Genomic DNA, 14,179 nt, shown 5'->3' on the forward strand with positions numbered 1-14,179 from the left:
AAAGAGCCTCTGTGTGTGTGTGTGTGTGTGTGCGTGCGTTTGTGCGCGTGCGTGCATTCATGTGAGTGTGTGTGCCCATAAGTGTGTATGTGTGTGACCTATGTATCAGACAGAGACATTGGGATTTCCCCTTTTGCAGTCAGCAGCCCTGCTTGTTCCCTCCCTCCCTCATACTCACACCAAACATGCATCACTCTCTGCTCTGTGATGTCAGCAACAGGGGAGGGGCTTGCCTTATATGGATGTATTTGCACAATACCTCACTTCCTCAGCAGCTGCCATTTCTGTGCTGAGAGAGAGGGAAGGAGAGAGAGAGAGAGAGGGAAGGAGAGAGAGAGAGAGGTAGAGAGAGCTGCTGGGAAGGACGCAGTTGCAGCACTGGGAAGTCTTGAGCAGCTGGAGGAAATATTTGTGAAGGGTTAGCTACTGGAGGAGGCTGCCCATGGCTCAGTCTGCTAACACTGTTGACCAGGATCTGGCCAGCAAGAGGCTACACTCGAGGTAGGAACCGACCCAAGGGGGAAGTGAGAGGGTTAGTGTGGTGTGGATTCCTGGACGTTCAGCACAGCCTGTTCTTAGTGGGGGGAGGAGAGAGGAAAGTCCGGGAAAGAGGAGCGACTGGGCTGAGAGACAAGGGCTACCGGGTCTCGGCCTGGCTGCCTAAGGAGGCGTTAGACAGGGCGAGCTAAGCTAGACACAGCTCCCTGTGAGTAGGCTACAACTCTAGTCAAAGCTTCAGCCCCAAGCCTCATTCCTGGCCTCAGTCCTGGATATCTTAGCCTCTCCTTTCCCAGACTAACATTGCTGCTGCTGTGGGCTCTAAGTGAATGTGCAGACTGGAAGGAGCCACATAGGACCAGGACAAGAGTGGAGCTGGCTGGCTGAGATTGGGCTCTCTCTCTCACACACACACACACACACACACACACACACACACACACACACACACACACACACAACAGAGCACACAGCTGCTCGGTAAAGTCTGTATTTGTGGTAGGTGGATTTGTATACGTAACAGTATGGCTGTCTAGGGAGGCATTAATTTTCCTTTGTCTTTGCATGCATTTCGAGACAGCTAAGTCTTTCTCTGTTCCATCCCTGTGCTCTCTCTACTGCTGACTGTACTATATCAATTGTTTCCACACAGCTTTGAGGGTAAACATTATGTGCAGTTGAATTATAGACAGCACTGAGAGTATGACAGTGGAAAGAATGATGTGTAGGTTTTATTGTAGACTTGAATGTCCTGAGTTAATAATGGTTACACAAAGTGTGTGTGGAGCTCAAAATCCCCTCTAGCAGTAACACCACGTTGGGTTGATTAGCTTAAAAAAATGACACTGAGGACAAATCTGGATATACTGTATAAAGGATGACCACCATACTTCATATGTGACCGGTGGGCCGTCTCAAATCAAATGTTATTTTTCACATGCGCCGAATACAACTGGTGTAGACCTTATAGTGAAATGCTTACTTACAAGCCTTTAACCAACAATGCAGTTTTAAGAAAATCCCCCCAAAATTAAGCGATAAATAAACTGCTGCTCTTTAAATATTTGTTTTATTTTAATTTAACCTTTATTTAACCAGGTAGGCCAGTTGAGAACAATTTATCATTTACAACTGCGACCTGGCCAAGATAAAGCAAAGCAGTGTGACAAAAACAACAGCAGAGTTAATAACACAAAATAAAATAAACATTTAAAATCTATGTACAGTGTGTGCAAATGTAGAAGAGTAGGGAGGTAGGTAAAAAATAGGCCATAGAGGCGAAAATAATTACAATTTAGCATTAATACTGGAGTGATATATGTGCAGATTATGATGTGCAAGTAGAGATACTGGGGTGCAAAAGAACAAGAGGGTAAGTAATAATATGGGGATGAGGTAGTTGGATGGGCTATTTACAGATTGGCTGTGTACAGGTACAGTGATCGGTAAGCGGCTCTGACAGCTGATGCTTAAAGTTAGAAAGGGAGATATAAGACTCCAGCTTCAGAGATTTTTGCAATTCGTTCCAGTCATTGGCAGCAAAGAACTGTAAGGAAAGGCGGCCAAAGGAAGTGTTGGCTTTGGGGATGACCAGTGCAATATACCTGCTGGAGTGCATGCTATGGATGGGTGTTGCTATGGTGACCAGTGACCTGAGATAAGGTGGAGCTTTACCTAGCAAAGACTTATAGATAACCTGGAGCCAGTGGGTTTGGCGACGGATATGTAGTGAGGGCCAGCCAACGAGAGCATACAGGTCGCAGTGGTGGGTAGTATATGGGGCTTTGTGATAGATGGCACCAGTTTGCTGAGTAGAGTGTTGGGGGCTGTTTTGTAAATGACATTAACGAAGTTAAGGATTGGTAGGATAGTCAGTTTTACGAGGGTATGTTTGGCAGCATGAGTGAAGGAGGCTTTGTTGCGAAATAGGAAGCCGATTCTAGATTTAATTTTGGATTGGAGATGCTTAATGTGAGTCTGGAAGGAGAGTTTACAGTCTAACCAGACACCCTAGGTATTCTAGGTCAGAACTGTCCAGACCAGTAAATAACAGTAGTGGGGCTATATACAGGGGGTACCGGTACAGAGTCATTTGAATAGCTGTTCAGGAGTCTAATAGCTTGGGGGTAGAAGCTGTTTAGAAGCCTCTTGGACCTAGACTTGGTGCTCCGGTACCGCTTGCCGTGCAGTAACAGAGAGTCTATGACTAGGGTGGCTGGACAATTTTTAGGGCCTTCCTCTGACACCGCCAGGTATAGAGGTCCTGGATGACAGGCAGCTTGGCCCCGGTGATGTACTGGGCCAAACACACTACCCTCTAGTGCCTTATACGGTCGGAGACGAGCAGTTGCCATACCAGGCAGTGATGCAATGCGTCAGGATGCTCTCGATGGTGCAGCTGTAAAACCTTTTGGGGATCTGAGGATCCATGCCAAATATTTTCAGTCTCCTGAGGGGGAATAGGTTTTGTCGTGGCCTCTTCACGACTGTCTTGGTGTGCTTGGACCATGTCAGTTTGTTGGTGATGTGGACGCCAAGGAACTTGAAGCTCTCAACCTACTCCATTACAGCCCCGTCAATGAGAATGAGGGCATCCTCGGTCCTCCTTTTCCTGTCGTCCACAATCATCTCCTTTGTCTTGATCACATTTAGGGAGAGGTTGTTGTTTTTTGCACCACACGGTCAGGTCTTTGACTTCCTCCCTGTAGGCTGTCTCAGATCACTGTTGTGTCATCAGCAAACTTAATGATGGTGTTGGAGTTTTGCCTGGCCGTGCAGTAAATTTTCGCTTGTAAGCAGGAATCAGGAGGATAGCGTTATGGTCAGATTTGCCAAATGGAGGGACACCTTTGTAAGTGTCTCTGTGTGTGGAGTTAAAGTGGTCAACATTTTTGTCTCTCTGGTTGGACATTTAGCTGATAGAAATTAGGTAAAACTGATTTAAGTTTCCCTGTATTAAAGTCCCCGGCCACTGGGAGCGCCACCTCTGGATGAGCATTTTCCTGTTTGCTTATGGTGGAATAGAGCTCATTGAGTGTGGTTTTAGTGCCAGCCTCTGTCTGTGGTGGTATGTAGACAGCTACGAAAAATTCAGATGAACTCTCTATGTAGATAGTGTGGTCTACAGCTTCTCATGAGATACTCTACCTCAGGCGTTTAAAAACCCTGAGACTTCCTTAGATATCGTGCACCAGCTATTGCTTACAAATATGCATAGGCCCTCGCCCCGTGTCTTAGCAAAGGCTGGTGTTCTGTCCTGTCGATAGTGTATAACCCGTCAGATGTATCTTCTTAATATTGTTGTTCATCCACGACTCGGTGAAACATAAAATATTACAGTTTTTAATTTCCCATTGGTAGGATATACTGTATAAGTCGACGTTTACATACACTTAGGTTGTAGTCATTAAAACTTGATTTTCTACCACTCCACAAATGTCTTGTTAACAAACTATAGTTTTGGCAAGTTTGGCATCTACTTTGTGCATGACACAAGTACTTTTTCCAACAATTGTTCACAGACATTACATGATTTCACTTATAATTCACTGTATCACAATTCCAGTGGGTCAGAAGTTTACATACACTAAGTTGACTGTGCTTTTAAACAGCTTGGAAATTCCAGAAAATGATGTTATGGCTTTAGAAGCTTCTGATAGGCTAATTGACATCATTTGAGTCAATTGGAGGTGTACCCATGGATGTATTTCAAGGCCTACCTTCAAAATCAGTGCCTCTTTGCTTGACATCATGGGAAAATCAAAAGAAATCAGCCAAGACCTCAGAATACATTTTTTTGTAGACCTCCACAAGTCTGGTTCATCCCTCAGAGCAATTTCCAAACGCCTGAAGGTACCACGTTCATCTGTACAATCAATAGTACTTAAGTATAAACACCATTGGACCACGCAGCCATCATACCGCTCAGGAAGGAGACGCGTTCTGTGTCCTACAAATTAACATACTTTGGTGCGAAAAGTGCAAATCAATCCCAGAATGACAGCAAAGGACCTTGTGAAGATGCTGGAGGAAATGGGTACAAAAGTATCTATATCCACAGTAAAATGAGTCCTAAATCGACATAACCTGAAAGGCCGCTCAGCAAGGAAGAAGCCACTGCTCCAAAACCGCCATAAAAAAGCCAGACTACAGTTTGCAACTGCACATGGGGACAAAGATCGTATTTTTTGGAGAAATGTCCTCTGCTCTGATGAAACAACAATAGACTGTTTGGCCATAATGCCCATCGTTCTGCTTGGAGGAGAAAGGGGCAGCAGAAGAACATCATCCCAACCGTAAAGCACGGGGGTGGCAGCATCATGTTGTGGGGGTGCTTTGTTGCAGGAGGGACTGGTGCACTTCACAAAATAGATGGCTTCATGAGGAAAGGAAATTATGTGGATATATTGAAGCAACATCTCAGGACGCCAGGGAAGTTAAAGCTTGGTCGCAAATGGGTCTTCCAAATGGACAATGACCCCAAACATACTTCCAAAGTTGGCTTAAGAACAACAAAGTCAAGGTATTTGAGTGGCCATCACAGAGCCCTGACCTCAATCCTATAGAAAATGTATGGGCAGAACTGAAAAAGCGTGTTTGAGCAAGGAGGCCTACAAACCTGACTCAGTTACACCAGCTCTGTCGCGAGGATAGGCCACAATTCCCCCAATTTATTGTGGGAAGCTTGTGGAAGGCTACCTGAAACATTTGACCCAAGTTAAACAATTTATTGGCAATGCTACCAAATACTAATACTAAGCAACTATACTAAATAAAATGCATTATTATTCCCATACCATTATTACAGAGATTTTGACAAATTATGCCACCCTCTGCCTATTGGGTAATTAGCTTATTTAAGCCTGTCTCAAAATACAACACAGCCTCTTTAAAACCTGTTTGGGATAGGCGTGCCGCTAGTGGGACACCTCGACAACATCCGTTGAATTGGCAGAGCGCCAAATTCTAATTTAAATTAAATATTAAACTTTCATGAAGTCACAAGTGCAATACATCAAAACAAAGCTTAACTTGTTGTTAATCCTGCCGCTGTGTCAGATTTCAAAAAGGCTTTACGGCGAAAGCAAACCATGCGATTATCTGAGGACAGCGCTCCCAGCACACAAATGCATAACAAATCATTTTCAACCACTGAGTTGCGACAAGAAAGTCAGAAATAGCGATATAATATATGCCTTATCTTCTGAAGATCTTCGTCTGTTGGCACTCCAAAAGGTCCCAGTTACTTTACAAATGGTTATTTTGTTCGATAATGTCCTTCGTTATATCCATAAAAACTCAGTTTAGCTGGCACGCTTCAGTCAATTATCGACTCAGTTTCCCTCCATCAAAATGCATACAAAATGAATCCCAAACGTTCCTAATAAACTTTTCCAAACAAGTCGAACAACTTTTATAATCAAACCTTAGGTATCCTAATACGCAAATAAACAATACAATTTAAGACGGAGAATAGTATGTTCATTACCAGAGATAAATAAGAAAGAACGTGCTTTCCTTCACACGCCTAGAAACAAACACTACAGCCAAAATAGGAGCCACCTAAAAAAAACTACAATTTCTGGGTAATTTTTCCAAAAACCAGCCTGAAACTCTTTCTAAAGACTGTTGACATCTAGTGGAAGCCCTAGGAACTGCAATTTGGGAGGACTTGGGCTTATAATTATAGTACTAGCCATTGAAAACAGTGGTAAGGTGAATTTTTTTGGGGGGGGATGGTTTGTCCTCTGGGTTTTGCTTGACGTATCTGTTCTGTTATACTCAGATATAATTTGAACAGTTTTAGAAACTTTAGTGTTTTCTATCTAAATCTACCAATTATATGCATATCCTAGCTTCTGGGCCTGAGTGACAGGAAGTTTACTTTGGGCTTTTCATCCGGATGTGAAAATACCGCCCCCTATCCCAAATAAGTTTTTAAGACAAAAAAAGCTCTTTAACCTCTCTGGGGTATGTAGCGTCCCACCTCGCCAACAGCCAGTGAAATTGCAGGGCGCCAAATTCATAGCAACAGAAATTCCATAATTAAAATTCCTCAAACATACAAGCATTTTACACCATTTTAAAGATAAACTTGTAAATCCAGCCACAGTGTCCGATTTCAAAAAGACTTTACGGCGAAAGCACACCAAATGATTGTTAGGTTAGCACCTAGTCACAGAAAAACAGCAATTTTTCCAGCCAAAGAGAGGAGTCACAAAAAGCTGAAATAGAGAGAAAATTAATCACTAACCTTTGATGATCTTCATCAGATGACACTCATAGGACATCATGTTGCACAATACATGTATGTTTTGTTCGATAATGTACATTTCTTTCCAAAAATCTCAGTTTACATTGGCTTGTTATATTCAGTAGTTCCAAAACATCCGGTGATTTTGCAGAGAGCCACATCAATTTATAGAAATACTCCTAATAGACATTGCTAAAAAAATCAAGCGTTATGCATGGAATTATAGATCCACTTCTCCTTAATGCAACCGCTGTGTCAGATTTCAAAAAACTTTATGGAAAAAGCACACCATGCAATAATCTGAGTACGTCGCTCAGACACATAAACAAGCCATGCAGATACCCGCCATGTTGTTTAGTCAATAGAAGTCAGAAATAGCATTTTAAATATTCACTTACCTTTTGATGATCTTCATCAGAATGCACTCCCAGGAATCCCAGTTCCACAATAAATGTTTGTTTTGTTCGATCAAGTCCATAATTTATGGCCAAATACCTTCTTTTTGTTTGAGCGTTTAGTACACAAATCTAAACTCAGGAGGCGCGGGCAAGTCCAGGTGAAAGTTCAGACGAAAAGTCCTATTACAGTTTGTAGAAACATGTCAAACGAAGTATAGAATCAATCTTTAGGATGTTTTTATCATAAATCTTCAATAATATTTCAACCTGAGAATTCCTTTGTCTGTAGAAATGCGATGGAACCCAGCTAACTCTCACGGGAGCGCACCAGACTGAGCTCATGGCACTCTGCCAGATACCTGACTCATTCAGCTCTCATTCCCCCCTCCTTCACGGTAGAAGCCTCAAACAAGGTTCTAAAGTCTGTTGACATCTAGTGGAAGCCTTAGGAAGTTCAATATGACCCCATAGACACTGTATATTCGATAGGCAATGACTTGGAAAAACTACAAACCTCAGATTTCCCACTTCCTGGTTGGATTTTTGTATCTGGTTTTTGCCTGCTATATGAGTTCTGTTATACACAGACATCATTCAAACAGTTTTAGAAACTTCAGTGTTTTCTATACAAATCTACTAATTATATGCATATTCTAGCTTTTAGGCCTGAGTAGCAGGCAGTTTACTCTGGGAACCTTTTTATCCAAGCTACTCAACTTTTGGGACTGGGGGCAGTATTAACTGACTCGCTTTTCAAAGAATTGTACACAATTTGTGCTCTTGTTGGAAGCAATCACTCCCCTATTACTGATGACAAAAGGATCTATAACTGGGTTAATAACTCACTAACTAGTTTAGGATATGAACCAAAAGTTCACACGTGGCTACATGCAGCTCTTGCTTTGATACCAGAACAAGCATATCTACTCAGGACCACAGCTGTAAGCACAGTCCAGTTCAAGGTAAATGGCATAGATCCATATGTGGCAATGGTCTATTTGCATATAGGCCTGCTGCAGCTCTGGTTGGTTATTCCGCACCGGTCTGTGTAGAGTACGGGCTGAGTTGTGTGCAATCGAATCCAACTCCGAAGCATTCCGCCTATAGCAAAATCTCTTGCATATTTTGTTTTGTTTCGGTGTGTTGCATTGAAAGTGGCTAATATTGTGTTGATCCGATCACAATTGCACAGTAAAGGGAAACATTTGTAGTGTTAACTAACAGGGAAAACTCAAAAAAGTTGAGTACAATTCAATCTCGTGCTACTCTCAGTGGGCTGATATTTCTTCCATGTGCTGCACGACAGTCTTGGAGCGATTGCTCGCCTGAGCGCAGCTTAGATGGACCATTGATTACAATGAACAAAGTGATCATGCTGTTTGTATGTGGCTGCTGTGAAAGATCATTTTGTTTGTGTGTGGTCAGGAGTGTATTCAATCCGCCGATTCTGTTGAAGAACGTTTCTTAAATGGAATCAAATGGATCCTATAGATACCCATGTTTGGAACAGTTGGACTAATGATTACACCCTAAATCAGCTAAATGCAGGCAAGAGTGTGCAAAGCGTTATTGAATGTGTCACTGTCTGCCACCTTGATTACTGATTACTGATCTTTTCTCTCGACCTGTGCACCTACGTTGTAAACTTCCATTCATAGGCAAGGTTGTAGCATCGTCATGATGGGTAGATGGAAAATTACAGTATCATGTCGTAGATTAAACCTAACGATCTTACATTGAGCTGGGTGAATGGGAAATCTAATGACAGTCAATCAATATGCTGTAATAGAAATAAGACCACGCTCATAAAAAAAATAAGAATCATCCTCATTTTAGACAGCACGACTGCCACTGGTGGGTGTATGTGTGTGTTTGTGAGTAACGGGACAAACACAGATGAGTCAATAGCATGGTTTTGTCTAGGGTGACTTTTTCATCACAAGCCAAACAAACCCTACCTCTCATCTGTCCATGTTGTCGGTGTGGGTCTGATTGACAGGGCTCCATTCATATGCATTCAAGGCTTTGTGGGCAGTGCAGACACAACGATGCCCTCTCGGTTTTCTAATGATACAGTAGATGACTATTCATTAGTCCCAGAGCTAATGTTTGTGATATTGCACAGAGCTGAAACACTGGCACTCCATCTGTCCGCGATCAAGAGGTTTTCCTCTGTCAGAATAGGAATGACAATTCTTTTTCCATTATCTATTGCTTTCAATTGATGTAGATAGACTACAAGAGGATTCAGTTGACCTCGATATGGCCCTGTAATATCCTCAATCAAAGTGCGCCATAGCTTTTAGATCAGTCTGATTTGAGAGGCATTGAAAATATGGCATTGCTATTGCTTTAATGTGATGTGGTATTGTTTTTTTTGTTTACATTCCTTTCATCTTTAACCCATTTCCATGCACAGTAATATCTGTTGACACCATGTAATAATATGTAGCGAGAGAAAGGGTGAGAAGGAGAAAACAGGAATCAGCCAAAAACCGAGACATGTAATGAGGCGAAAAAAACATTGAAGAGTTTCACTTTGGTCACCCTGACAACCAGCCTTGCCTCTGTAATTATGGGTGGATTAATACTCGGAGCACAGAGCTCCTTAGCCAAGCAAGGATCCAGCAAAGAGAACAGTACATTATCATAACACCCAGAATCATCTTAAAACCCATACATGCTAATAATGTAAGCTATATTTCAGTGCATTTCTCTTGTTTCTTTACCACCTTTGTTTCTATTGGTCCTGTCTGTTGCTCTCTCTCTCTCTCTCTGTCTCTCTCTGTCTCTCTCTGTCTCTCTCTGTCTCTCTCTGTGTGTGTGTTGGAAGGTCAATGTTAGTCACACAATTTTTTTTGTTAGGATTTGGCATGGCTTTCTCTCTCTCACTAGTTCAACTCAACTGTCACCGATGACTCTCTTGCCTCCTTTCCAGGGGAAAGGTCATGAAAAAATAACTTATCACGCAAACAAAACAAAGACTTATTCCATTTTTATTGGCATTATAATGCTCGACTACTGCTGAGGTGTGGAGATGGAGCACATAGATGAAGCATCTACCTGTTTAATTGGAAACAGTGTATATACATTATATATTCAAAAGTATGTGGACACCCCTTCAAATTATTTGGCTATTTCAGCCACACCCGTTGCTGACAAGTGTATACAATTGAGAACACAGCCATGCAATCTCCTTAGAAAAACATTGGCAGTAGATTGACCTTACTGAAGAGCCCAGTGACTTTCAACGTGACATCGTCATAGGATGCCACCTTTCCAACAAGTCAGTGTGTCAAATTTCTGCCCTGCTAGAGCTGCCCTGGTCAATTGTAATTGCTGTTATTGTGACGTGGAAATGTCTATGAGCAACAACGGCTCAGCCGCGAAGTGGTAGACCACACAAGCTCACAGAACGGGACCGCAGAGTGCTGAAGCGCGTAAAAGTTGTTTGTCCTTGGTTGCAACACTCACTACCGAGTTCCAAACTGCCTCTGGAAGCAATGTCATCACAAGAACTGAGCTTCATGAAATTACATGGTCAAACAGCCACACACAAGCCTAAAATCACCATGCGTCGGCTGGAGTGGTGTAAAGCTCGCCTCCATTGGATTCTGGAGCAGTGGAAAAGCGTTCTCTGGAGTGATGAATCACGCTTCACCATCTGGCAGTCCGACGGACTAATTTGGGTTTGGCGGATGCCAGGAGAACTGTAAAGTTTGGTGGAGGAGAAATAATGGTCTGGGGCTGTTTTTTCCTGGTTTTGAGCCAGTTCCAGTGAAGGGAAATCTTAACGCTATAGCATACAATGACATTCTAGAAGATTCTGTGATTCCAGCTTTGTGGCAACAGTTTGGGGAAGGCCCTTTCCTGTTTCAGCATGACAATGCCCCCGTGCACAAAGCGAGGTCCATACAGAAATGGTTTGTCGAGATCGGTGAAGACAAACTTGACTGGCCTGCACAGAGCCCTGACGTCAACCCTATCAAACACCTTTGGGATGAATTGGAACACCGACTGCGAGCCAGGCTTAATCGCCCAACATCAGTGCCCACCTTCACTAATGCTCTTGTGGCTGAATGGAAGCAAGTCCCAGCAGCAATGTTCCAACATCTAGTGGAAAGGCTTTTATTTATTTTTTATTTAACCTTTATTTAACTAGGCAAGTCAGTTAAGAAGAAATTCTTATTGACAATGATGGCCTACCCCGGGCAAACCCTATCCCGGATGATGCTGGGCCAATTGTGTACCGCCCTATGGGACTCCCAATCACAGCCAGTTGTGATACAGCCTGGAATCAAACCAGGATCTGTAGACTGAGATGCAGTGCCTTCGACCGCTGTGCCACTCGGGAGCATTGTGGAAAGCCTTCCCAGAAGAGTGGAGGCTGTTATAGCAGCAAAGGGGGGACCAACTCCATATTAATGACCATGATTTTGGAATGAGATGTTAAACGAGCAGTTGTCCACATACTTTTGGTCATATAACTTGTCTTCAGGGAAGGGCAAGCATAATGTAGATAGGACTTGTAAAATTCACAGCCAACATCTGGGAACTTTATGCAAGGCAAGAGACATCCAAGTAACCATATTGTTTCCGGGAAAGAGGAGATCATTTGACCTTTGAGTTTATGAACGTATTTTAAGACCCCCCACACACACACACACACAAATGTTTACGCTACTGGGTCATTCCAAGAAAATAGTGCCTTTTGCATCCCTTTGACATTTTAAGTAGAAATTGTGCAGCAATATTAAAAGCCTGTCATATTAAATGAAGTGCCCTTTTAATATAGACACATGGAGAATTCAATAAATCTGATTTTCTATATGAATAATGACTTGCTAAAGTTTTCACCATAATTGTAAAGCCCTGGTTATTGTTTTGACAGTCATTCCTGAAGATGATTATTTATTTATTCTGATTAGGGATTAATTTACATCTGAGTGTCATTTTTAGGTCAACCCTGTTACTTGAACTGAACTTTTGTTTTAATATAGGGAAAGTATTCCTTTTTAAAATGTATTTCGAAAGGAACATTGAACATCTAATAGTCAAATGATAGTGTGAAAGCAGGTGACTTTTAAAATACTACTCTTTTTGGCCATTTTCTGGTGTTTTGTCTTGGGAAACTGAGTGGGTCGAGCATAACATGTTAACCCTGTTACCCATAAATTGACCGTCTGGAAATGTTTTAACAATTGCATTTTTTTGTGACGCTTTACATTCAATTGCCACTTCCTGTTGTACACGACAAGCTTCCATTCCCCCTGTCACAAGTGGATTCATGGCTGATTCAAGATGTAATCGTCAACCCTGTTACGGTCAACCCTGTTACTTTATTTGGTAATTAATAGGCCCTTTAAAAAAAATTCAATTTTACCTCTTGAGATGAGAACTTGTTTTTTATGAAGTTGAATTTGTGCTCTTTATGACAATGTAAAAGTTTTGTAAAATCGACTTATCAAAAGTCACCGAATTGATGGAACAACCCTACTGCTTCGTGGCTGAGGCATGATGGTGTTTTATGACACATGCTGTGTGATTATTGTTTGTCTGGAAGGTTTCTAAATTCAGTGGTTTAAGCTAACATGCTTCTCTCTGTGTGTGTTGTAGTTTCCTCATCCTCAACTATAATAGAAAGTAATTCATGAAGACAGCCAATGTAAAAAAAAAAAAAAAATGCAATGACAAGAAACATGCTAAAATAACAAATTCCCTCCCTTTCCAGACTAAACCATAATTCCACTACCCATTTTAGCACACCGAATCACAATATCTGCAATAAGACCACATGACAGATTTTTCTACTGGGATATTATGGCGACTCAGTATTGACTTAGTGTTACTATGCAGAGACCAACCGTCACTGAGGGAAAATATTATTATTCCTTTTAAAATACTATCTTTGGCCCTGAGTAACCATGGCTCCCCTTTTGATCCCACCAGAAACTAAATGTCCTTCTCTCTGGTGTACGTCTGGCATTTCTTTGGACCTCACTCCTGGAGAGGACTTTATACTATTGGACTGTTTCAAAGTTCATCTTTGGAGGTTTATCCTGGCTCAGATTGGGTCTGTGTTCAGTAACCAAACAGTGTGGAACGTTGCAGATAGAAATCCTATGAATAGAGCTGATGTGATTCCTTGTTCTAACAGAGAGGCGTGTTTATGCTCCATAACATACTGTATCTCTGTCTGAACGTAACAAAATGTTGCGTCCTGCTGAATGCACCCGTGGCTGCTTCAGTAACCTTGCAGTGCAAATGACAATTCGGATATCAAATGCCTGGGTAAATATTAAACTAAACCTTGCCTGTGTTAAGTTATAATATTTTTGTTAGCTCCCTCGGAACCCTCATAGTCTTAACTCATTTTATGATCTGTTCTTCTCTGGAAAACATAATTTACGTTTTACCCCTGTGTTGAATAAATGTTCAGGCCACACAGCAATGCAAGAAGACCAATATACAGTAACTACTGATATATGGTTTAATGAGTGTCCTCCTATGTTTGTTTATAACTTCATTTGGCCTGAATGGTGACTGTCTGACTGATCTACAAATAATAATAATAATAATAATAATAATAATAATAATAATAATAATAATAATAATAAGTAGATCTTTAGGATGCAAGGTGATTTGTAGATCAGTCAGTCTTTAGTCACTACGTGGTAAGTCTACTTCCTGGTTGGCCTACTTGGTCGTAAGTCTCCAGGCTGTGTTTTCAGGGCTCTGACCTGTCTCTGACCATACGGTCAGTCAGTAGCACAATCGTCTCAGCACTCTCAGCTAATTGTCTCTCTTTAATCCTACTGGACTCCAATGCTAATGTGGCATCATTTGAGATTAGGCTAATTACAAGCATGAAAGGCTGTGGTAATGCAGTGTAGGTTGCAGTTTACAATTTTAAAGAACGCAAACAAGACAAAACCAAGCTCTTGCCTTTTCACTGGCTACATTTTTAAACAGTGTTCCAGTAAGGTGGTGGTTAAGGGATGTTCATAATTCTACCATTTTACTAACCAAG

General features: G+C 41.8%; 1 protein-coding gene across 2 annotated transcripts in view; it reads left to right on the forward strand.

The window, feature by feature from the left end:
- The first annotated feature begins 225 nt into the window (after nucleotides 1-225).
- The window catches only part of LOC110509822 (G protein-signaling modulator 1), a 67,477-nt gene continuing 53,523 nt past the window's right edge, over nucleotides 226-14,179 (forward strand). The window contains exon 1 of one of the 2 annotated variants that reach the window (XM_021590947.3): nucleotides 226-501. In XM_021590947.3, coding sequence (XP_021446622.2) covers nucleotides 443-501 — 59 coding nt within the window. In that variant the 5' untranslated portion in view covers nucleotides 226-442. Of the gene's footprint in view, nucleotides 997-14,179 lie in introns of both variants that reach the window. The other variant, XM_090226884.1, reaches the window with a different exon arrangement.

The sequence above is a fragment of the Oncorhynchus mykiss genome, chromosome 29 (genome assembly GCF_057628025.1).
Source record: "Oncorhynchus mykiss isolate SJ-2025 chromosome 29, ASM5762802v1, whole genome shotgun sequence".
Lineage (NCBI taxonomy): Eukaryota > Metazoa > Chordata > Actinopteri > Salmoniformes > Salmonidae > Oncorhynchus > Oncorhynchus mykiss.